Source organism: Catharus ustulatus, chromosome 24, assembly GCF_009819885.2.
Source record: "Catharus ustulatus isolate bCatUst1 chromosome 24, bCatUst1.pri.v2, whole genome shotgun sequence".
Taxonomy (NCBI): Eukaryota; Metazoa; Chordata; class Aves; order Passeriformes; family Turdidae; genus Catharus; species Catharus ustulatus.
The window spans coordinates 8,106,058-8,128,223 of NC_046244.1; the positions used below are offsets into that span (position 1 = coordinate 8,106,058).

Consider the following 22,166-nt stretch of genomic DNA (forward strand, 5'->3'; position numbering starts at 1 on the left):
TCCTGCCACTCTTTCGTATGCAGATCTGTCACCGGCTGTTCCGTGCCAGCCTATTCATCATGCTGACTCCTTTCCCCTCATCAATTTTACCACTGTTTGTGATGTCTGAACTTGTCATGAACTTTATGGATTTTCTTGGCTTCTTTGGTGACGAGGGATGCACAGTAGTGCTAACAAAATGTGGTAAACCGCTCAGCCTCAGGACATCCTGGAGTCAGGCATGGTGCTTCTTTGGAGTTGGAAGGGTTTTGGTAAGAATATAGTTGAATAAACCCTTCACTGTCACTCCTCAAGATTTGAAAGGAAGTTTGGAAAAACTAGTCAGTTTAGTCCCTGTACACAGGGAGAGATCAGTTTATTGCTGTCCCTGACTCTTGTCCCAGTCACTAATGGTTTATGAGAGGGCAGAAACCGCTCTGAGGCCAGGTTAGACAAAACTGCCCATGTGATGCAGTGCACAAAGGAAGCCAATCCTTTCTTGGCTTGAAAATTATTGATAAATTGGAAAAGACTGGTTTGATGCCTAGGCAGTTGTGCATGCTACAAAATGCTGTTTGTAAGCTTAATTTTAAGAAATAATTGGAATGTCATGGGTTTAATGATGTCTCTCCACTTGGCTATCTGACAGTAACTGTGTAATGTAAAAGAGCCGTTAAAAATGGCTTTGCAAAATTAACTCCTATTGCTCATTGAGTGTATTTTGAGTCATATCTGCCTTGTTTACTGACAAAGTAATGTTTCCATTCCTGGCAGTACTGAAAAAACAATGTGATTACAGCAGAGCGAATTGAAGCCTATCCTATAAGATAATGCTAAAATAGTCAGTTGCATTCCAAGGCCTGAAATTGTTAACCTTAGTGATGGGCCAAAATGATCCAGCCCCTAAGTCTGACTTGTAAATTTAATTATTTATTTATGTTTTTGAGTGAAAGTAAATGCCAAGCCCAAGAGAAAGTCACTTCTGTAGTTACAGTCTAAGAGCAGGCATGGGGGAGCTGAGACATGACTGCTTCCTTGGCTTTGGGAAAATTTCTTGTTTGCAGCTTGCCCATCTGTAAAATGGGGTTAATTACCACTTTTGCCTTATTGACTCAGTAAGATTTATGTTAGCTATGTTCATAAACTGCTCTGATATGCTTGTTTCAGAGTTCTTGGTGCTGCTGTGTGTGATTTTTGAAGGTACTGCAGTAAAAGCCACACTTACAGAGAGATTAAGAGTTTACTTCCATCAGCTGTGTATGGGAGGGGAAAGCTTGCAAACTTTAGAATGTCAGAATGTCAAGGCTCAGGCAGATTGCGTGCAATCCTAATCCAGCCCTGCAGCTTTGACCTTTGAAGAAAGATTCACCTTGAGATGGTTGAAGAAATCCATGTACGTTTGTATAAAAATATTTCTGTGACAGACGGAATTTGTTTTTCATGGTTGTCCAGCCCAGGGTTTCCCCAGTCTTCCCAGAGCAAGTGAATTCAGCTTCTGACCTGCTCTGAGAATGAACCAAGTGTTCTAAGTCTAGAGAGACAGCCTTCCCTCTTGAGGCTAAAACAAGGAGTGTAGTTAGGATAATCTGTGGTCTTCTGCTGAAATCCATTTCAGACCTAATGATACTTTCCTGCTAGGAAAGATAAAATAAGTTCTTGTATGAGATAATTCTCTAGGATCTCTTAGAAAACATTTCTGTTCTGTTTAAAATTATGTCTGGGGTTCCTGTGATCATGAAATCGTACAGTTTGCTTTTCTGTTGCACACTGTTCCCTCTTAATTTTAGTCAGGAGTGCAATCATTTTAACTTAACTAAGAGGTCAATTCAGTTTTTGGTTCATTCCTTGCTGTTCTTTCTCCTACAGCCTAGTCCAGGTGACTCCAGTTCCCCAGGAGCAGAGCAGAGAATTCATTCTCATGAAACCTGAGGCGCTCTGAAGTAAAAGCTGTTGACTTTGTCATACCGTGCAAATGTGCATTGCTTTTAGCAAGACAATAAAGGGTAAATGGGGTGATCTCTGCTCCTGTGGAGAGGTCAGGTGGTTACATTACACAATCTTCTAGAGCATCTTGCAGCAAATACATGGGTTATATTAAAAGTTGCAATCATATCATTTTTTAAAAGTAAATTGCTGACCTTATGCAGTGGAATCAGCTTTATTGAATTTCGCCAAAAATGCGTTTATAATCCCCCCACCCCTGCATACACATGATATTCATGTCCTTGCTGCCCATGTGGAAATGTCCCTTTTTACGATGATAAAATTAAATTTGTCTTTGTCTGTGCCTTGCCTCACCTTTTAAGATTCCATCCTTTAGAGACACCAGTGGATATCCATACCAGAGAATGAAGATGGGCAATATCCCTGCATGGCTGGCTGGCTGATTGTGAGCCAACTACCAAGGAACAAATAAATAAGCATTTCACATTTAGAGGACATAATAAATAAAGCATAAAAAGCATGAAACATAATAAATAAAGCTGAGGACAGGTGTAATATGGATATTTTTTTAGAAGTGTTGTGGCCTTAGGTAAGAATTTATTTTGACTTGGAAGTACCTACACATTGCTTCTGGATTTTTTCTAATTGCTATCCAATGTGAAATGTAAAATCCACTAACAGTTGTATTACTTGTAGTTCTGTGTTACATGCTCTCCTTCAATAATAACTAACCATGAAACTCTCTGGGCTTTGGCCACCTACAGCCTCCTTCCTGAATTCACTTGAGAAAAAACTGTTTTGTAGCATGCTCAGGAATTTAACACACCTATATCCCGTATTTCTATGCCACTTTGCATCTTCAGAGTACTCTACAAATATTAGTTGACTAAGCTTGTGACACCCTTTATGCAATGGCAAGATTATAAGATTAATTTAAAGCACTTCTGATAACTTTTTTTTTTCTTCATTAGACCTTTACATTCTTGAAACAGTTTGCAAACTCCACATTTTAGTGGGAAACAGAGGAATTTTAGGTGGGGACTCTGAGGCAGATGTATATAACAGTTAGATCTGAGAAAATTCTAACTGCCAGCCATAGATCTATAAATACAACCCTGTGCCATACTGTCAGTGTGATGTACTGAGGTACAGAATTTTCAGTAAAGTTACTTAAAGCACTTTCATGTTTATCCACCATTCCAGCCCCAGCTGCTTTGAGGGTTGGTGGAAGAGGTTAAGCTGGTTTTATTCAATAAAATCAACAGACATCTTCTACATAAATGAGGGGCAGACTGGCCTCTGCAGCATCAGCCTGGAACCCTTCTACAGCATCCCCCAGCTGGTGTTTTTTATGTAGTGTTTAAAAGATTGTAGCTCAAAGGTACGGGGAAGAATATCAGAATATCATTACTCCTGCTCTTCAAGTAACCAGGAGAATGCAGCTGTTAAACTCAGGATATAAAATACATGTTTAAAAGATGACTCTGTATGTGTTTAAAAAAGAGAGCGAGAGAGGATTCAAGGGAACCAAAAAATAGCAGGTTCCATTACTGTAATTAAATGGCAGCATTTAACCTATCAGGCCGTTGCGTGTATGTGAGAGACGAGCAGGGAGCTGCATTTGAAATGATCGCTGTCTTCCTTGGGGGATAGAGCAGTTAAATAATTTGTTTGCGAGGTGTGAGTTTAGTGTCGGGTAAAGCAAGTGCTTGTGTGTGTGTCTGCAAAGCTGGGAGGGCTGAGAGTGGTGTTGAGCAGGGTATGCACTGTTAATAGGAACACAAGCTGCTCTTGCCCATTTGCTGGGTGCTCTGCAGTCAGGGCCTCACCTGGTCCCACAGATTTCATCATAAAAGGAGAGCTTTTTTCACACCAGGCCACCTGAGACAGACAGAGGAGCAGTAAAAGAAAACCAGGGAGGAAATAGAGGAAGAAAAGAATCGGTGTCAGTTTTGTGAGCTTCATCCTGTGGTGACTGGAAGGGGTAAGCTGTTGTGTGTGGTCCTTGCACTTGGTCCTCAGGGCACTGGGGCTGTGGATCCCTGGGGACCAAGGATGGAGCTGCTCCAGCTCGGGGATCTGCCCTCAAACAGCACATCAGCCATCACTGCCCTGCACTGGGGCTGTGCCAGGCAGGATCCCCATGCCTGGCAGGATCCCTGTGCCTGGCAGGATCCTCGTGCCTGGCAGGATCCCTGTGCCCAGCAGGATCCCTGTGCCTGGCAGGATCCCTGTGCCCAGCAGGATCCCTGTGCCCAGCAGGATCCCTGTGCCTGGCAGGATCCCTGTGCCCGGCAGGATCCCTGTGCCAGGCAGGATCCCTGTGCCGGGCAGGATCCCTGTGCCTGGCAGGATCCCTATGCCTGGCAGGATCCCTGTGCCAGGCAGGATCCCTGTGCCCGGCAGGATCCCCGTGCCTGGCAGGATCCCTGTGCCCAGCAGGATCCCTGTGCCCGGCAGGATCCCCGTGCCTGGCAGGATCCCTGTGCCCAGCAGGATCCCTGTGCCCGGCAGGATCCCTGTGCCTGGCAGGATCCCTGTGCCCAGCAGGATCCCTGTGCCCAGCAGGATCCCTGTGCCCGGCAGGATCCCCGTGCCTGGCAGGATCCCTGTGCCCAGCAGGATCCCTGTGCCCAGCAGGATCCCTGTGCCCAGCAGGATCCCTGTGCCTGGCAGGATCCCTGTGCCCAGCAGGATCCCTGTGCCCAGCAGGATCCCCATGCCTGGCAGGATCCCTGTGCCCGGCAGGATCCCTGTGCCCGGCAGGATCCCTGTGCCCGGCAGGATCTCTGTGCCCAGCAGGATCCCCATGCCTGGCAGGATCCCTGTGCCCGGCAGGATCCCTGTGCCCGGCAGGATCTCTGTGCCCGGCAGGATCCCTGTGCCTGGCAGGATCCCCGTGCTGGGCAGGATCCCTGTGCCCAGCAGGATCCCTGTGCCCAGCAGGATCCCTGTGCCCGGCAGGATCCCTGTGCCCGGCAGGATCCCTGTGCCCAGCAGGATCCCCGTGCCTGGCAGGATCCCCGTGCCCGGCAGGATCCCTGTGCCCAGCAGGATCCCTGTGCCTGGCAGGATCCCTGTGCCCAGCAGGATCCCCGTGCCCGGCAGGATCCCTGTGACCAGCAGGATCCCTGTGCCTGGCAGGATCCCCGTGCCTGGCAGGATCCCTGTGCCTGGCAGGATCCCTGTGCCTGGGAGGATCCCTGTGCCCGGCAGGATCCCTGTGCCCGGCAGGATCCCTGTGCCTGGAGGATCCCTGTGCCCGGCAGGATCCCCGTGCCCGGCAGGATCCCCGTGCCTGGCAGGATCCCTGTGCCCTGCAGGATCCCCGTGCCCGGCAGGATCCCCATGCCTGGCAGGATCCCCGTGCCTGGCAGGATTCCTGTGCCCTGGGACTGTGGTGCAGAGCCAGGGGCTCTAAGGGCAGGGATGTGCCAAGGGCAGCCCTGGCCCTGCAGCACTGATCTCGAGTCGAGCAGCCCTTTGGGCACGGCTGTACTGTCACCTGTCACCTGGAGAGGAGACACAGGCTCATGTACTGCTCAGAAGGGAGCCCCTTCCCATTTTTATTCACTCCCTTTTTATTTGTACTGTGATTCCCCTGTTGAGGGAATATTTCCTTGCCCAGGAACTCCAAGAGCTATCCCCATACTTTGAACTGCTTTGGCTGCCTCCCCTTCTGATCTGACTTGTGTTATATTGCACGAACATGGCCTTAAGTGTTTTTTAATGTTCGCTCCAGTTTCTGTGTGAATCCTGTATAGCCACTCCCATTTTAACTCCTGGGCTGGAATTTTTTTTAGGCTTTATAAGACAACAGATGGTGTTAAAAATATAGATATTTCTGTATTTCCTTATTGAATATTCAACCCCAGTGACTGGATTTTGAGGGCAGCACTTGGCTAAAAGGAGACCAGAGAAATTCCATGTATTTTAGCACCCAAGCAAAACAATTAATGAATTTGATTCCTAGATGAGAGTTAGAAATCTGAAACTATTTCCATAGATGATCTACCAAAAAAAAAGGTATGAATATGTTATTTGAATAAATTACTTGTTGCAAATGCCTTACCTAACTCAAGTGCATATAAGGCATGTGTAGATTCTCAAACCTGTCAGTCTTTGCACATGATGATTGTGGCAGTCTGAAGTGTTTTAGAAAAGATACTGTGTAATGTTATTTCTCTTTCACAGAGATAGAAACTGAGGCAGATGGAGGTTAAATGGCCTACACAAGGTCAATAGCAAGGCTGGGAATAGAACACAAATGTGTAGAGGCTTTTTATTATACTAATAAGGAAACTCTGGAGGTGTGTTTGGCATGGTAATCGGAACCCCAGAGAACTAGAAGCAGTTACTATGTTCTGTGCATGTCCCGAGGGAGCAATGATGAAACTCCTTTTCTACCTTACCACTCCAGTTCTCCGTGTGTGGTCACCATAGTTTTTACACCACTTAACCTCATTATTTTTAGTATTGTTAGCATTAGTCGTCCTTTGGGCGTTTAATCCAGGCTCTTTAATTTTCTCCAGAGCCCTGAAGAGGCTCTGTGGAAGCCACAAGGGGAGAAAAAAAGCAATAAACAAACCAAAAGATGAAAAATGATCTTTTGAGACTTCTTCTATTTTGTTGACTTGTCCCCTAATGTTTTTTTGTCTTTGTTGTTCTTTCATCATGAAGGACCCTGCTTAAATGTCTAATCTTGGTTTCTTAAAAGTTAATTTACTATTGTTTCTTTCTTCCCCACCCAAGATTAACATCCTGTGTGATGACATAGATGGTTGTTGTCTAAATGGCTGTGACGTAACCAACAAAATTGTGTAGGGTGGGTGGAGAAATATTTATATACTTGTGTTAAAAATTACAAAGTAGGTTTGTCTTTTAAACAGAAGGTATTTCAACACTGTTACTGGCCGCATCAGCCTTTAATTTTACAGGTGGCTACCTTTCTACTAACATTCAGCAAATATTTTAATGGCATGTAAAAAATTTCTCAAAAACAGAATACCGAGGAACAAGGGTGATTTATAATCTGTAATGAATTCTTGCTGACATGGCTTTCTATAATAGTGTAGTAGCATCTCTGTCTTTCTGGGGGAAGTGCAAACCAGATTTACCCGAAACATTTGTACCATAATAATCAAATATGTAGCATTTAGATGCAATTTTCTTAATTCAGCTTACCTTCTTAGTGTGGTGTTACCTGACTCACAGGTGTCTAACACTGATTCCACTTTACAGAAATCGGGTTAGAGGAGCCAAGATGCTCTACAAGGTTGTGAGAAAACACCTGTCAGAAAAAGGCATGTGTTCATGCTCCTCACCCAGTGTTGGTCTCTTTACATTTCCATATGTTTTTCCTACACACTTCCAAGTATTTTTACATTTTCCCCAAACGTGCAGCTGTAGCTCCATGAGTTCTCCATGCTCCTATAGCGACTTCCTGGCAGAGGGAGTGTCCAGTGTGTCCCACTGTGTGCTCAGGGCTTCATTGTGTGCTCTTCAAACACTCAAACTTCATTTGTGGACACTTTATATGATTTGTCCTGTGATAAGTCTGTACAAATGGGTTTGTTTTGTTCCTCTCTAAAGTTTAAAGTAAAAGAGGAAATAAATAGCATTGAGGCAAGTTGCTCTTCACATTGCAGTTCATCTTAGTCTGCAGAGGCTGCTCTGTGCCTGGTTTTGTTTAAGGTAGGAAATAGCCAGGTGCTCTTGTTTGTGTGTTTGGGACAATCAGTAGTTCCAGAGTAATGCAAGGAAGGGGGAGTGGTGCATCAGATTTCCCTGTTCTTATATATATAAATAATTCATCCTTCAAATATTCTGGCTAAAGGATTTCATATAATGGCTTGAAATTGTTGTTCTTTTACATGATTCCTTTCTTTTGAATGCTGAGTTGGGCAGAAAGAGTGACAGGTTCTAGAACTGCAAGCCAGCCCAGTCCAGTAATCCCAGATCAGCAGGGAGTGATCCAGAGTTCCCTGTAAGGAGGTCTGAGGTCAGACCTAATACAGTCTGTGTTCAGCCCCACGCCACAGAAGGGCCTGGGGATTCTTCACTGCTCTAACAAGTTGGAGTTACAAATGTCTGTTGACTGCAAATCCCCCCTGGCCAGCTCCTTCTGGATCAGCGCTGGAATTCCTGTGACATGCTGGTTCAAGTTGTTGGAAATACAATTTAAAACTGGTGTTCCAAAGGTAAATCAAAACCAAACCTCCTGTATTGCCAGTGTTCTACCTTACTTGAATTTAAGACCACCTCTGGCTTTCTCTTTAGTAGCTCCTAAAGATAATATCACAGATCAAAGAGTAGCCAAAGGCTAATCGTTTTGTTACTATTGCTCAAGAAGCTGCTTAACAAAATATATTTTGTTCACACAAAATAAATGGATCTGAAGCACAAATGTTTTCTGTCACTGCTGCTGTTAAAATATGTGGTAAGCTTTATAAGCTCTGGTAGTGCATGTGTTTCTTCAGGGCCAAGCACCAAACTGTCCTGCTTTTGGAAATGAGCTGTAGAAGAAATTAATATTCTTTCATCCTCACAGACTGTTTCATGGTGTAGTTCCCAATTCAATAAGAAAATGCATAGGCTGATGTGTACTCTGGGCAGGGTTTTTCTTTGCAGCCTGTCTTTGCTTCACCCTGACTGTTGGATGCTTTGGGTCTGACTGCCTTCGATGGTCTGCACAGTAGCTGGCACCGTACCTGCCCAGTGAATGCCTTTTGGGATCTCTGAGGAGCATTGTGATACAAATAATGAGGATCAGGAACCATCACTGTGAGACTTGCTTCTGTGCAGGAATAGCAGCAGGAATTTACAGGTCACAGGTTGGATGTGCTTGGAAATGTACCCGTTTAGTGTACCTAATACTTGTTTTCTCTGAATGCCTGGTCTTATTTCTAGGGAGTTGTCAGTTGTGGTAATGATTCATGACAGCACTATGGTTACTGGAGTAGTGTCTCTTCCATTAGCTGGATTTTTTGCTCTCTAAGGACTCCTTTTAAACAAATGTCAGAGCCCTGGTTATGTACTATTCCTGATAAACTACCTTAGAACTGGTATCCTGGCATAGTCTTCAAAGCTTCAAATTCCAACTAGATATTAATTTGAAATAATTTCAAATAGGTTTTTGTTCTTATGTCTCACACCATGACCTGGCTGCATGTCCTGTGTTCTGTGTGGCAGCACTGTTGGTGACACACGTTGTGTCTCCAGCCACACAGCACAGTGCACAAGCTCTGCCAGTGTCCACTCCAGGGAGGCTTCCCATCAGCTCCTGTGCTGATGCTCCTCTGATAATAGGAGGGAAAAGCTGGAGGCTGGAGACCTAAAAATTAAAATATCGCCATGACAGATGATGAGAAAATAAAATCTCCTTCCATTTTTAGGAGAGATTTTTATTTATGTTACTGACAGACTTGTTTCTTCTGTCTTTTTGCTGACCATGGTGTTCTGAAAATGATTCTGTAATAGACAGGTCTTCAGAAGAAGGTACCAAGTTTGAATTTAGTCAGTGTTTTTGCATATACTTGTGTAGGCATGTAAATGAGCTTTGTAACAAAACTTCTGGCTCTGTAATTCGGGTTGCCTAATTTAGAGTCATGTTACTATCTCCTTTTTTTCTCTATTTTGAATTATTTGTGGAGCAAAAATTATGGCTGTTGAATTATGCTGTGTGCTGCCTGAAGATTTGTTGTAGATTAATTCAAAAAAGAGGTGTCCAAATCGTTTGAGGCTGTGGTAGCACTCCATCTGCTGGGACTGTGGCATTGCAGAATCCTGAGCGTGAGTCCTGTTTTCATCCTGCTCCTTGAATTCTCCTCTGACTGCCTTGACCCTCAATTGGGAGCTTTCCCTAAAGGTGTCTCTTTCTTTCTTTCTTTCTTTCTTTCTTTCTTTCTTTCTTTCTTCTTTCTTTCTTTCTTTCTTTCTTTCTTTCTTCTTTCTTTCTTTCTTTCTTTCTTTCTTTCTTTCTTTCTTTCTTTCTTTCTTTCTTTCTTTCTTTCTTCTTTCTTTCTCTTCTCTCTCTTTCTCTTCTTTCTCCTCTTTCTCTCTTTCTCTCTTTCTCTCTCTCTTTCTCTCTTTCTCTCTTTCATGGAACAGAGATAACACACTTCATGTAAGCAAGGAGCTTACCTTACATTAGAAGAGGAAGACCTGACCTCTCTTGCTGCAAGTGAAACTGTATTTTCCCTGCCTTGAAACTACCAGTGAAATGCATTTTGGACTGACTTATAATGCTGTGATTTATGCTGTGGTATGCATTGTGATATTACAATGTCCTTTTGCCTTTGTGTTTGATTTTTTCCCCTCTGATAAATTTTACTGGGTATTTATCCAAAATGCCCATAGGAGAGTGAGGCATTCTCCCTGCTGTTTGCTGCCTCAGAGAAGGAATCCCATGGTTTTTCCCCCCTCCAATTAACCTCACTGCAATTTCTTTTCTGTCTTTTTTCTCCTTGTTTTGAAATAGTATTAACATGGGAGATATTTTTAAATAGAAAACTGGAAGAAAACATATTTCTTATTCATATGTATACATGTTACACACAAATGTGAGTGAGTGACCAGAAGCACTTTTTTCATTTTCCATTTTGAACTTCTCATATATATAAAACTGAGAAGAAAAGTTGTAGTACTTGTTCTGTTTCTTCCATTCCAAGTCATGCTAAGCAAGTCACTTGCCCTTCCTTATTCAGAGTGAAAAAACTTTGATCCAGTTTTCTGAAGACAATACTCATTTTATAAGAATATTTAATCAGTAGAAAATAGAGAGGATTTAGTTTGTTTGTTTAGTATTTAACCAAGTGAATAAGGCAGATTAGGGGAAGGGGGGACACTGGACCCATAAACAAGGTGATATATAATATTTTTTTTTGTTCTCCTTTTAAATAAATACCGATCAGCTTTATGTTCAGAGACAATAGGAGCCGTTGGCTTAAATTTGCAGTTTACTGTATTTATGGCTGTAATATCAAGGTGCTGCCGTCGTAATTTCATGCCCCAATGAGAAGAGCAAGGTCGAAGCAAATGCTTCCATCGGCATCTGCTAACACACTAACTCATAAACAAGGCCCGGCTGGATCAGGTGGCACGGAATAATACAGGCTAATGAAATACAGCACAGCTTTCCATTACTGTTAGTTTTTACAGTGTCGTCATTACGTGTAATTTATGTTTAAAAAATTCAATTTTATACAAGGCTCTGGGAAATAGGGGTCTGCAGGTCACCCGACGACTTTTAACGGCTCTGAGAGTCCTTATTGCACTCTACTGTTCCAACAAAATGTTAATAATAAATAATGAAAAAAATCCTCTTTTACTTTTTCTCTGGTTTGCATATCTTGCTCTGTCTTTTTAATTACAAGTGGCTAAGGAGAGTTTGGGGCTCTGGATGATGTCAGGAGTTATCCCCTTTGCTGCTGCTCCCAGAGGGGGGTTACTATCTGCTTGCTTTTCTTTTGTCTGTCTATCAATCACCCGGGATCCTGTAAATGGAGTAAACACAGCTGAGGAGAGGGAGATACTTAACAACCTCTCTCCCAAACCCTCACCCTCTGACATTGCCCTCCTCTCCTCCATTACACTTCATTTTATTATAGACTCCAAAAAGCTTAGGTAGGAAGAAAAACTGCTGCTGTATTTATTTATTTATTTATTTATTTATTTATTTATACTTGTTATGCCAAAATACTTTTTATTTTAACCTTTTCATTCCTGGCTGACTCAGTGTGTAATTCCTAGCACTGCTCTCTCAGTCTGATTTTTCCTTCTTTATTTGAGTGCTGTGCAGCTGAGGTTAGAGCACCCTTATCAGTTCTGATTGCTGCTTAGTCACCCTGATGGGTTAAAGTGTATCATGTTTCTGAGAGATTGCACTTGCATAATTAACAGTCTCCTAGATGAATAGAGCTGTAAGAATCCAAAGCCCTTTCAGCAACTTTTCAAATTACTTTTATTTCTGCATTTTTCAGCCTGACAGTTGAGACCAGTCCGTGTCCCTTTGATGTGTGGGTTCCTCTACCAGAGTTTGAGCTGGAAGTGCAGTAGCAGGATGTTTACATTCAAATGCGGTGTCTCAGTGTAAATCAAGGGAAAAAATCAGAGTGATGTTGGGTTGGGCTCAACCTCATGAATGACCATGTGTGAAAAAAAAAATGGGTCAGGAGACTTTGCCTTTTTGACCTTTTGAAATCATTCAGCTGAGCGCAGAGAGGACGTAGCAGACAGGTTCGATAACAGTCACCCAGCACTGCGTGTAGCAGGCTGAACAGGTGGAATCGTTAGTCTGGATCAGATCCCAGAAGGATTTTATGATGATTCTTTTAAAACGTGGCCATGTTCTTTCTGAGCAGAGTTGACTCAGTGGCTTCCAGGAACGGCAGAGTAATGTCATTTCAGGGTGCGCATCTTCCTTCCAGTCAAGTGATGCCAGCACTGGCTTCAGGTGCTCGTGTAGGTTCCTGCAGCTAAACAAGTTGTCCTGCCCCACTTTGTTTTCCCCTCAATAGAAAGTGTTGGGATAAAGCCCACAGCTGCCAGCCCTGCCCCACACCCTCTCCTGCCTTTTGTCCCTGCCCAGGAGCGGCTGGGGGCTCCTTCAGGGTGGTCTAGAGTGGTAATAAAGCTGGCTTTGGAAACCCACAAAGGAACCAAATTCTTTCCACCACCTTTCCTTATTATGGCAGACTTCTGAATTTCACCTAAACAGAAATGTCTCCCCAAAACTGATGTCGCCTTCAGGTTGTGAAAATCTTGTGTGACTCACTGGACTGAGCAATGTAAGGAGGAATATAATGAAGAAAAATACATTTTCAGTGCATAGGACAGGAAAAGGGTTGTCACTAATATGTCAGAGCCTGTGTCAGGAGAAGAAAAACCAGTGGCTCCATTAGTTGAATTTATGGAAGGGTTTTACATTGCAATTATTGCTACTGTGTTTTGCAGAAAATAGGTAAAACTCACATCTCCTGAGTTTTATTTTCTGTCTGCCAAAGGTTCAGTTCTGACCTTGGAGCACTTCTCATGTGTGTGTGTCTCACCTCTTCCTCACCTGTGAAATATGGGTAATGGTACTGTGAGTACTCCTCTACTTCAGAGTGGTCATAAGAGGAGCAGTGTTTTGATGTACATGAGGTCCTTACATAGTAAGAGACATTATAAAAGGGTATAAACAGACAGTCAAGTCTTAAAAGTTCTTGTACAAGAGAGCTCTTTATACAACACCCAAGGTGCAGGCACCAAGAGATGCTTGTGACAACCCATTTCATTTTCTGGCTTGCTCTGTTTCTGTGTTTGACTACAATTCACAGAGGCTGAGTGGCAGCAGTGACAATCGAAAAAGAGGGTCAGCAAGAGCCTTTGAGTGCAGAACAATCATGGGTGCTGGATTATTCAAATCAACACCCTGAAGCCTGAAAAGGAATTTTTAAAGCTTTGTGAAAATTATGAGTAATTCTTTGCCATGGCTGTGGTGCTGAGGAGGAATGAGATGGATGGCTGGGGGAAGGGAGCAGGTTTGCATTCTGTGGGGCTCTGAAGACACTTCCCGTGCATCCCTCTCCCTGCTCAGTCCTTGCTCAGTACCCTCTGCGGTTAGATTATTCCTTGCAGATAGCAATCAACTGGAAGGAAGTGTGTGTCTAATTTGCATGAGATTATTTAAAACAAAAAAAAGGTCTGCATTAGTCAGGGTGATGGTAAACAACGCAAAGAGATGCCTTTTATAATATAGCCGTGGCTCAGCTTTCAAAGCCAAATATAATTCACTTACAATTGGCAGTTTCCTTTATTGTTCCTTTTAACCTTTTGCATTCTGCATGGACTTGATCTCACTGCAGCCGCAGAGCAATGAAAATGTTTGTTTTCCAAAGTGTTGGAAAGTGGGTTTAGAGCAATTCCACTGTTCAGCTGAGGTGATTTTCTTGAGATACCTGTTTGAGAGCTACACTAGACACAAAGCCCCAGTTTTTGTGACACTGCTTTTGCATCCAAGGGCAGTGGTATTATTTTTGGGTTGCCAATTTCCTGCTAGATTAGAACAATGAATGAACATGGATACTTTTTCATGTAGTGCAGTGATAAGAGTGTGATAAAATAAAGCAAGATGAGATATTGGAACAGATGACACTTAGATCTGGTTTAGAAATTCACACTTTTGTATGTAATGAATATATCCAAGTTGAATAATTTGGGCATGGAAAATTCATACTGTGTGCATACATAGGTGGTGAATTAAAAAAAAAAAAATTCCAAAGGGAGATGTGATGAGCTGGCTATAACTGCTGAAGAGAGCTTTAGAATATCTTGTCCATTTTTGTTACTGTGTGTGAGAAATGACCAGCATGAATGTATGATATTTGCAGAATGAAGTGAAGATTCTCCATTACTTCTGATGTTTCTAAGTGTTAAATATTACCAGATTTGCATGGAAATAGAACAAAATGCCACATTTGCAGCAAGCAACTAATGTTGTCTCCATCTTTATGAAATCCAGTAGTTGCTGGTGATCTGCAGTGTTGGCATCTGTTTATGGGTTCTACATTGGATAATTAGTAGCTGGTTAAAACAGTTCCTTTCTGATTGGACTTTGCTTTTAACATGTATTAAACACTGTAAAAATGCTTTTGTGAGTAGAGCAATACGCTGAGTTGTGTTTATCTGCCTTTTATGACTCTCACTGCAAGTCTTGTTCCATATTGTTTTGTGTGGTTTTGGTTCCTTACTATTTGAGCCATGCATCAAATACAAGTCACTGTGATTCTGTCAGATTGCAGGACCAAAGATCAGGAACTTTCCGTTTCTGATACTGTTCTTACACTGACAGTATTTTGTTGTTAGAGAAGTCACTGAATTTCTCTGAAATGCTCAGTGGAGTAGATGAATTGTGTCTCACAGGAACTCAGTTTCTCACATGCTCACAGGAATAGAGAGAAGATCTGTTAATAGTTACAAAGCCTTCTGAATACCACAAGCACTGTGTTAGTGCTTATGATATTAAATAACAGTTCTGAGACAGACTTGTGTATTTATTTCTGGCAATATTGTTTGTGCTACAGATTATTCTGTCTAGACCCCCCAGTATGCAGTGAAGTTAAAGATCCTGAAAAAATTTCTTGCAACTTTGCTAATATGCCCAATGGCCCGACCATTTTCTATATTGCATCTCTATGTAATATTAGAAAGATAGGGTTTTTTAAAGTATTAGGTTCAGGAATTTCATCTGAAAGCATTTCAGCTTTATGGATCTCGAGTGGGGGTGATGGAGAGAAAGATTTCCCCCTTTTTTTTCCCCATGCTGTCCTGCTCAAACCATTTTCCTCACTGTGCTCAGTCCCTACAGGAATCATGTGAGAACCAAGTGGTCTGCCTTTTATCTTCTAATTCTCTTTCCTCAAATCCATATTCTCCCTTCCTGCCTGTGAGTGTTTGTGCACACCCTGGGTGGTGAAAGGTCCCGAGTCCCTTCGCGTGCTCTCATAGCAGGGACGTCGAGTTTTTATGTGCTTCTGTGCAGGAGAGTAACACAACAAATGATACACAGCTCCCATTTCATGGTTGCCATCTGAGTACTAAATTCTTTTTCTAGAGGATGTTTTCTCCTGTTGGAAATAATAATCCAGCTGTGCTTCCTACTTCAGAGATGCTGGTCATCGTGAATCCTTTAGCTGCTTTTCTTTTCCTTCTTGTTGGCCAAATTCTTTCCATATGTTGTGGCCAATTAGAGATGGTCATCCTGGCGTTTCCTGATGGCAGGAGTCACTGCAGCAACATGTGCCATGTGTGCAGTGTTACTGCAGCTCTGTGTGAAATGGAAACCAGGCTGCCCCGGGGCAATCTCATCGTGCACCAATGGGCCGGGGCAATGCTCAGCTGAAAGTTGGGCTTGGCCTTGTTTTGATCTGTTTTGTTATAGTTTTATTTCCTCCTTACATTCTGTGTCCCATTCATACTAATCACAGTCAGTCCTGATTTTTTTCTCTTTTTTATTTCTGCATTTGTCATAAAATAAAGCAAATTATTCCCGTCTTCGGAAACGATCTAGACTAATTAGTCGTCTAACCCAATAATTAGTTTTTTGTTTCCCTGTCTGTTTTCATGCATTATTGTTAGTTTTTTCCCCTCTTTTTTTTTTTTACACCATTACAGATTAAAATGAGCCACATTTGCAGTTGATGGTATCTTTTTTTCGGGGGAAGAATGGAGAATTGCAATAGAAAGCTACTTCAAAAGCAGCAATAAACTCAAGGATAAATTAAGGAAATTGAATGAGCCACATTTGGAAGCCGCGTTGAGGCTAATATTCTGTCGCTTAAGGTTAAATTGCAACAGAGAAAGAGAGAGGGAGACATTCCAGTGAATCCAAAATTGGGGAGGCATTACTGCTCAAGTCAGTGCCAAAATTCTTTGCAGCTTGAAAGGGTTCTGCCTGGCTTGAGAATTTAATTATGTGTGCATAAAGTGGGTAAAGGTGCTAAACTGATTTCATTTCCTCTGCTCCCCCAGGCCTGACAGATGAGGAAATCGACCTGGCTTTCCAGCAGTCGGGCACGAGCACGGAGGAGCCACAGTCCCCAGGTCCTGCCACAGCGCCAGTGCCAGCTCAGCCTCCTCACCCCGTGGTGTACAGTAAGTGCCACTGGAAATACCTGCTGCCATTGCTTTCTGCTGGCACTTCTGCAGTGCCTTCACACACTCCTGTGCTGCATTCTGCATTTCAGTTCACCTGGTGACATACTTTTTGTCAGAATGGGACACCAAGTGTTACTTTGAATGCACTTGGTGGTTGTTGATGCCTGTGACAAGATCATGTTACACAAGGAAAATGAGGTGGAAATGATCACTGTCTGCAAACAAATGTCACCCATACCAGCCTGTGACACCTCTTGACCTGAAGGTGGATAGTCAATGCAAATTAAATTCTGACACACTGTAAGGACGTCAGAAAAGCACTTTTGTCAACATGGGATTCAGTCTTCCCTTCTAAAACTTGGAAAACTTTTCTCTTTGATCTTAAATAATCTGAGGTGTGACAGCAAAAATTCTGTGTAGACTATGTGGATATGACTGTATGATTTTTGTGTACAAAATACCCTCTCAAAGAAATTTTAGAGTTCCAACATAATCTGTGTAGACTCAAAATTTACATATATATTTGCATTTTAAAACAAACCTCGCAAAAAAGTATCTAAGCTCCAAACAATAAAAACCAAAGTGCACACCATTAAAAATCCATCAAAAGAAGCTGTTCAGCTCACATGTGTGTCTGGTAGTTTGAAAATCGCTTCACTTACCTGCCAAGTATAAAGAATAGGATTTTGTTGCAGCTCTTAAACAGCTCTATGGCAGATATTGACTGATGTAACACTCCACTTAGAGCTGTGTTTATTAGTTTATGGCACAGGTTTGCTATTGCTGGAGATAATACTAGACTTGCTTTTTGAGTTTTAGCTGCTCTGGTTTGGCACAGTTTGAGATAAAAACTTTTGTGACAGTGTTGGGCTCAGAATTTGAATAATTCTGGTTGTTGTATTGTGTGTGCTGGTGAAGTCTAGGGCTGAATTCTTCCTCCTGGGCTAATTCCTGTCTGCTGCAGTCCACAGAAAATGCCAGGAAAATGAAATCTGCTGCCTGGCTGCAGAAGCAGGGCCAGATCCCTCTTGGTGCTGTCCATTGCTCGTGCAGATAACTCTTACCACAGCCCAGTACTGGAAGAGTTAATCTTCCCTTATTTCAGTGTTCCACCAGTGTGAATAGGGCAGGGAAGAAGCTTGGGAAACACCTCACCACTGTTAACCCTGGCAGCTTTATCACTCTTTGCTTGTTTTCCTTTCGCTATTTTGGGTTTCCTCAAAGCAGCAGCTCCCATTTTCTTCTTGCTAGGTAAAAATCTTAGCTAAAATTTCAACATCAGAATATTCCCACTAGGAGCTTGAAAGAGAATTTTGAAAGTATGATTCTGTAATGCTTGGAAATCAAAGGTGACTAAAAATACCACCAAATAAAAGCCTTCACAGGGGTTCTAGCTGTAAACTTGTGCTGTGGCTTTGTGATCTACTTGGTGCTTTTAAAATAATTTTAATAAATTTTTAATTTTTAAATAATTTTCCAAAGCTTTTCCCTGTGAGGCAGTCCTTTTCAGGAGCCCCCAAAACTGGAGAAGGGGTGACAGTGACTTCATTAGATATTGTACCTTCCCAGTCTAACCATTTGTTGTAGGCCTTCTGTTCAGGCTTAACCTCTAAATGGATGCATAAAAAGGAGAAATAGCTGGACATACATGGTACTTGTTGGACCAAAATACTTGTTTTGTTTAGTTCTCATCTGTTCCTATTCTAGTTCTTGACTGGTGTAGTCCTGGTGGGTGTTAATGATGGATCCATCTTTGTTGTCTTCCTGTTAAGTGCTTTCCATGGTATCAGAGCTGCAAATGGAATATGTGAATTTTTCCAGACCTGGTGGATGAGACTGTGCAGTGGCTCAGTGCTCTTCCAAGGTGTGTCATTTGCTGTAGGTTATTTCAGGATGTTAATCCTGTAATGAACACTTCAGAATTGCTCCAAATCTGCTTTGGGACAGTTTTTCCTGTGATAGTTTACTAAGTCAGTCCATCTTTCACAGTCTCCTCAGGGATTGCCATATACAGGGGAAGACAGACACTACTTTTTCTGTCTATCTGTCACGCTTATCATGTCACAGAGTGTTTGTGACACTGAGCTGGAATGCTGCTAGATTTGAAGTTTGAAAAAATATCTCAATGACTGGGGAGACAGAGAGGCTCTCAGTCTGTTCACTGACTTAGCAAAGGGAGCAACTCCTGTTGAGGAGCTTGTATTGAAAAAGACTGCAAGCTTCCCCAGAGAATTGAGTTTCTAGTGAAGCAACATCTGATCTGATTGAGTTCAGGTCTTGAAGACTGTGAACCACTTTGTGTTTGATATTTTTGATTCTTTTAAAGTTTTTTTTTTTGTAGTCCTGACACCTCTACACAAAGCACAAAGTGAGGAGGGTTTTGTGCTGAAAACAGTCTCGCGTTTTACAAAATCTGATTTCTCTTCGCACCCTCTTCCCACAAGGTGTTGCTTCTTCCTGTTTAAAAATTACATTAGAACTGTGGGTTACAAGTACAGCAGTTCAGGATGGTTCAGAACCATCCCAAGCATTTCTTCAGCAGGAATGAAGCAATAACCAAGCTGATGATCTTGCCAGGAATGCCAGTGTAAGATGCCCACTCCTGTGAGTCACAGCAATAAATTCTGGGTACCCCTTTTGAATTTGCTTCCTTGATCTCCTGCTGTTGCCACCACAGTTTGGTCTATTTCTTGAGTTCATACTGCTTAAATACTTCCTTTTGTACAATTGAACTCAATGTTCTAATGCTTTATTGGAAGTACCTGTAATTTATATACATGCTTCCTAATTCTTGAAGAGTTGGCAAGACAAAAGCACACTTGTAATCCTTCAGAGCACCATAGGTCTGTATGCTGAACCCATTCTGGGTTTGATTGAAGAGAAACTATAAAAACTTTTGGGCAAGAGACAATAATTAAATTTCTAGTATTTTAGGTCAATGCCATCTCTACTACTTCTCCTCTTGTTCTGGAGGAGTAATTCCTTCTCTCCAGTTTGTACTTTTGCCAAGAGGTGTCAAAACTGCTTAAAAAAAAAGCTTAAAGAAAGCTTGAATTTGATTAATATAGAGAAACAAGACTTTGCCTGACTGATAATAAAACTGATAAATGACATTTGAATTACTTGTAGCAGTAATTTATTACATAAAGTATCTTTTATTTGACATGCGATTAGTTGCTGGAAGCATCACTCAATCTGACTAGTTTAAACATGCTCTAAAATGAACCCCCAGTAAAAAACCAGGGCTGTCTGCTATTGGTGTTATGAAATACACTAATCCAGCAGTGAGGACAAAAATCTGACTTTAAATATTTAAATGATTAATTTGTTGTTATTTTTGTTGGTTGCTTTTTTTATTTTTTTTTTTTTTACCTTTCTAACCCGTATAATTACAAGCAAACTCAGGGGAGTTTCTGAGCAAGGTGTGCAAAGCTGCATGCTTATCATCCAGGCATTGTCTGGGTTGTTCCCCGTGGTATTTATGGGCTCCATTTATGGGGGTTTGTGCAGGTTTTACACCTGCTTAAAAATCAGCTCCAGTGACTTTTTTCTTGCCATTTGGATCTTCTTTTCCCATCTCATGTCTTCATTATGTGGAAGTCTGTAGAATACACACAGTTTCCTCTTACAATTAAAAATGGTAACTAGAATCCAAACTCTTTTTTTTTTCCACAGCACCTTTCCAAGGATTCACTGTTTTTCTTTGGAAAATCATCTCTTCCAGCATCAGTTTCTACAGTTTTAAATGCAGATACTAGTGAAGCTGACCTTAAGTTGGATGCCCAAGGCCTAATTAGTTACTGTTAGGAAAGTTAATTCTTAGGTGAATGGGGATCTTAAAAATAGTATGTGTTTATTCTGGAAATGCAATTTACAGTGACTGCTGGGGAAATTAAATATACTTAGTGAAAACACAGATTTATACCTGGAGAAAACATCTGTGTTCCTTCCATTTGACTTTGGAAGGTCTCTTAGTAGAATGGTTTGTTTCTTCTGCAGTGCCTAAAGTAACTAGACTGTCACTGCTTTTTCACTTTATCTGAATTTTATTTGTTTTACAAGTGGAGAAATTGAGGATATGCAAATAGTCAGTGTTAGCATGGAGCTTCAAATGGAGAAACTCCTAAGCCTCTCTTCACACTTCAGATTAGAAAATTGCAGAGAAAAAGAAAGGCTGGATGTGGATTTTAGGCAGAGCTGTGACATTCCCTGTAACATTGTGAAGTTGCTGTGGTCAGTGCAGAGCCTTTTCTGTGTCCCTCACTTGCTCACTTCTTCTCTCCACCCCCCCACACTTTTTTTTTTTTTTTGGTCACAAGACAGATTTCACACATCTCTAAAATGAGTAAAATGGCATTTCAGCTTCTTGTCTTTATAGACTCTCTGAACTTTAGGAAAGATCATTCTGGTCCCTTTTCATTAATAATGAAAACCAGGGGGCAATAAAATGTTCTTAGCTGAAGCATTATAGGAATGGAGGGAGAGATGAGTGAGGTGAAAGGGCAAAGCAGATGGATTCCTACAGGTGTGTCTCCTTCCTGCTCGGAGGTCAGTGCAGCTGGGAGGGACTTTGGGACAGCCCATCAAGGACAGCCATGGGCAGGACTCACAGACCTCTGAGATGATTAACCCTGTGCAACAGCAGCTCAGCCTGGAACAAATTGTGTTGTCATAGAAGGATATTTTTAATCAGAAGTTCAGGGGAGAGAACTGGACAACCAAGAGACTTCAGATTCCAGAAGTGACGGTGGGGGCACAGCACAGAGGGGAAGGGGGGGTGGAGGGCTGGGCTCACAGCAAGATTAGTGAGAGATCATTTTAAATCCTGACATGTACACAGCCAGTTACTGCAGTTTGGCTGACGTGTGTTAACTCATTAAGTTAAAAAGTTATGATAATTTGATCATGTGCCTAAGCTCCAAAACTGCAACTGCAGCAACCCAAAATACTCCTGGTGACAGTATTCACCAGTTCTGACAGAGATGCCTTAATTTGTTCAGATTGTAGCCAGAGGATAATTTCAGGAGCTGTGTCCTAAAATGTAGCAAGAATCTCTGAGTGCCAGTATTTGGGAGTCAGACCCAAATTCTCTAGACCCCAAGTGCTGGGATTGGGGCTAACTTTTGGAATGAAATGCTTTTGGAAGGATTCAGCAACAAGCAAAATGGCAATAGGTGAGCAAAGCAGAAAGGAGACCAGAGGCCACCCATTTCAGCCAGTTAAACCTCCTAAACTGAGACTTTGGAGAGTGTAATGCATTTATGAGACACTGTAGTCACATACAGATTTGGAGACCACACCAGTCTTCCATCTCGTCAGCTCTGCCCACATCCTGCCATTGAACTTTAGGCTGATCATTCTGCATCCTCTTTGTTATCAAAGAAAACCGGGGGCAGTGCAAGGTTCGTTCAGGGAACTGCGAGGGAGGTGGCAGGATCAGACTGGTGGGAAACGACAGGTATCTCCTGATTCTGCTGAAGGAGCAGGGCATACCAGATCTCTGCTTTCCTCTGTGGAGCCTCTGGGCTTCTGAGCACAATTGTGTGTTAAATATCTCAAGCTTTTATCTACTTCTTTACCTCTCTCTGTAGATATTTAATTGCATA

The 22,166-nt window shown here is 42.3% G+C and overlaps 1 protein-coding gene across 1 annotated transcript in view; it reads left to right on the top strand.

Moving 5' to 3' along the window:
• Positions 1-22,166, top strand: part of PEX14 (peroxisomal biogenesis factor 14) — a 70,173-nt gene that overhangs the window by 39,244 nt on the left and 8,763 nt on the right. The window contains exon 4 of the mRNA XM_033079335.1: positions 16,435-16,557. Coding sequence (XP_032935226.1) covers positions 16,435-16,557 — 123 coding nt within the window. The remainder of the gene's footprint in view (positions 1-16,434; positions 16,558-22,166) is intronic.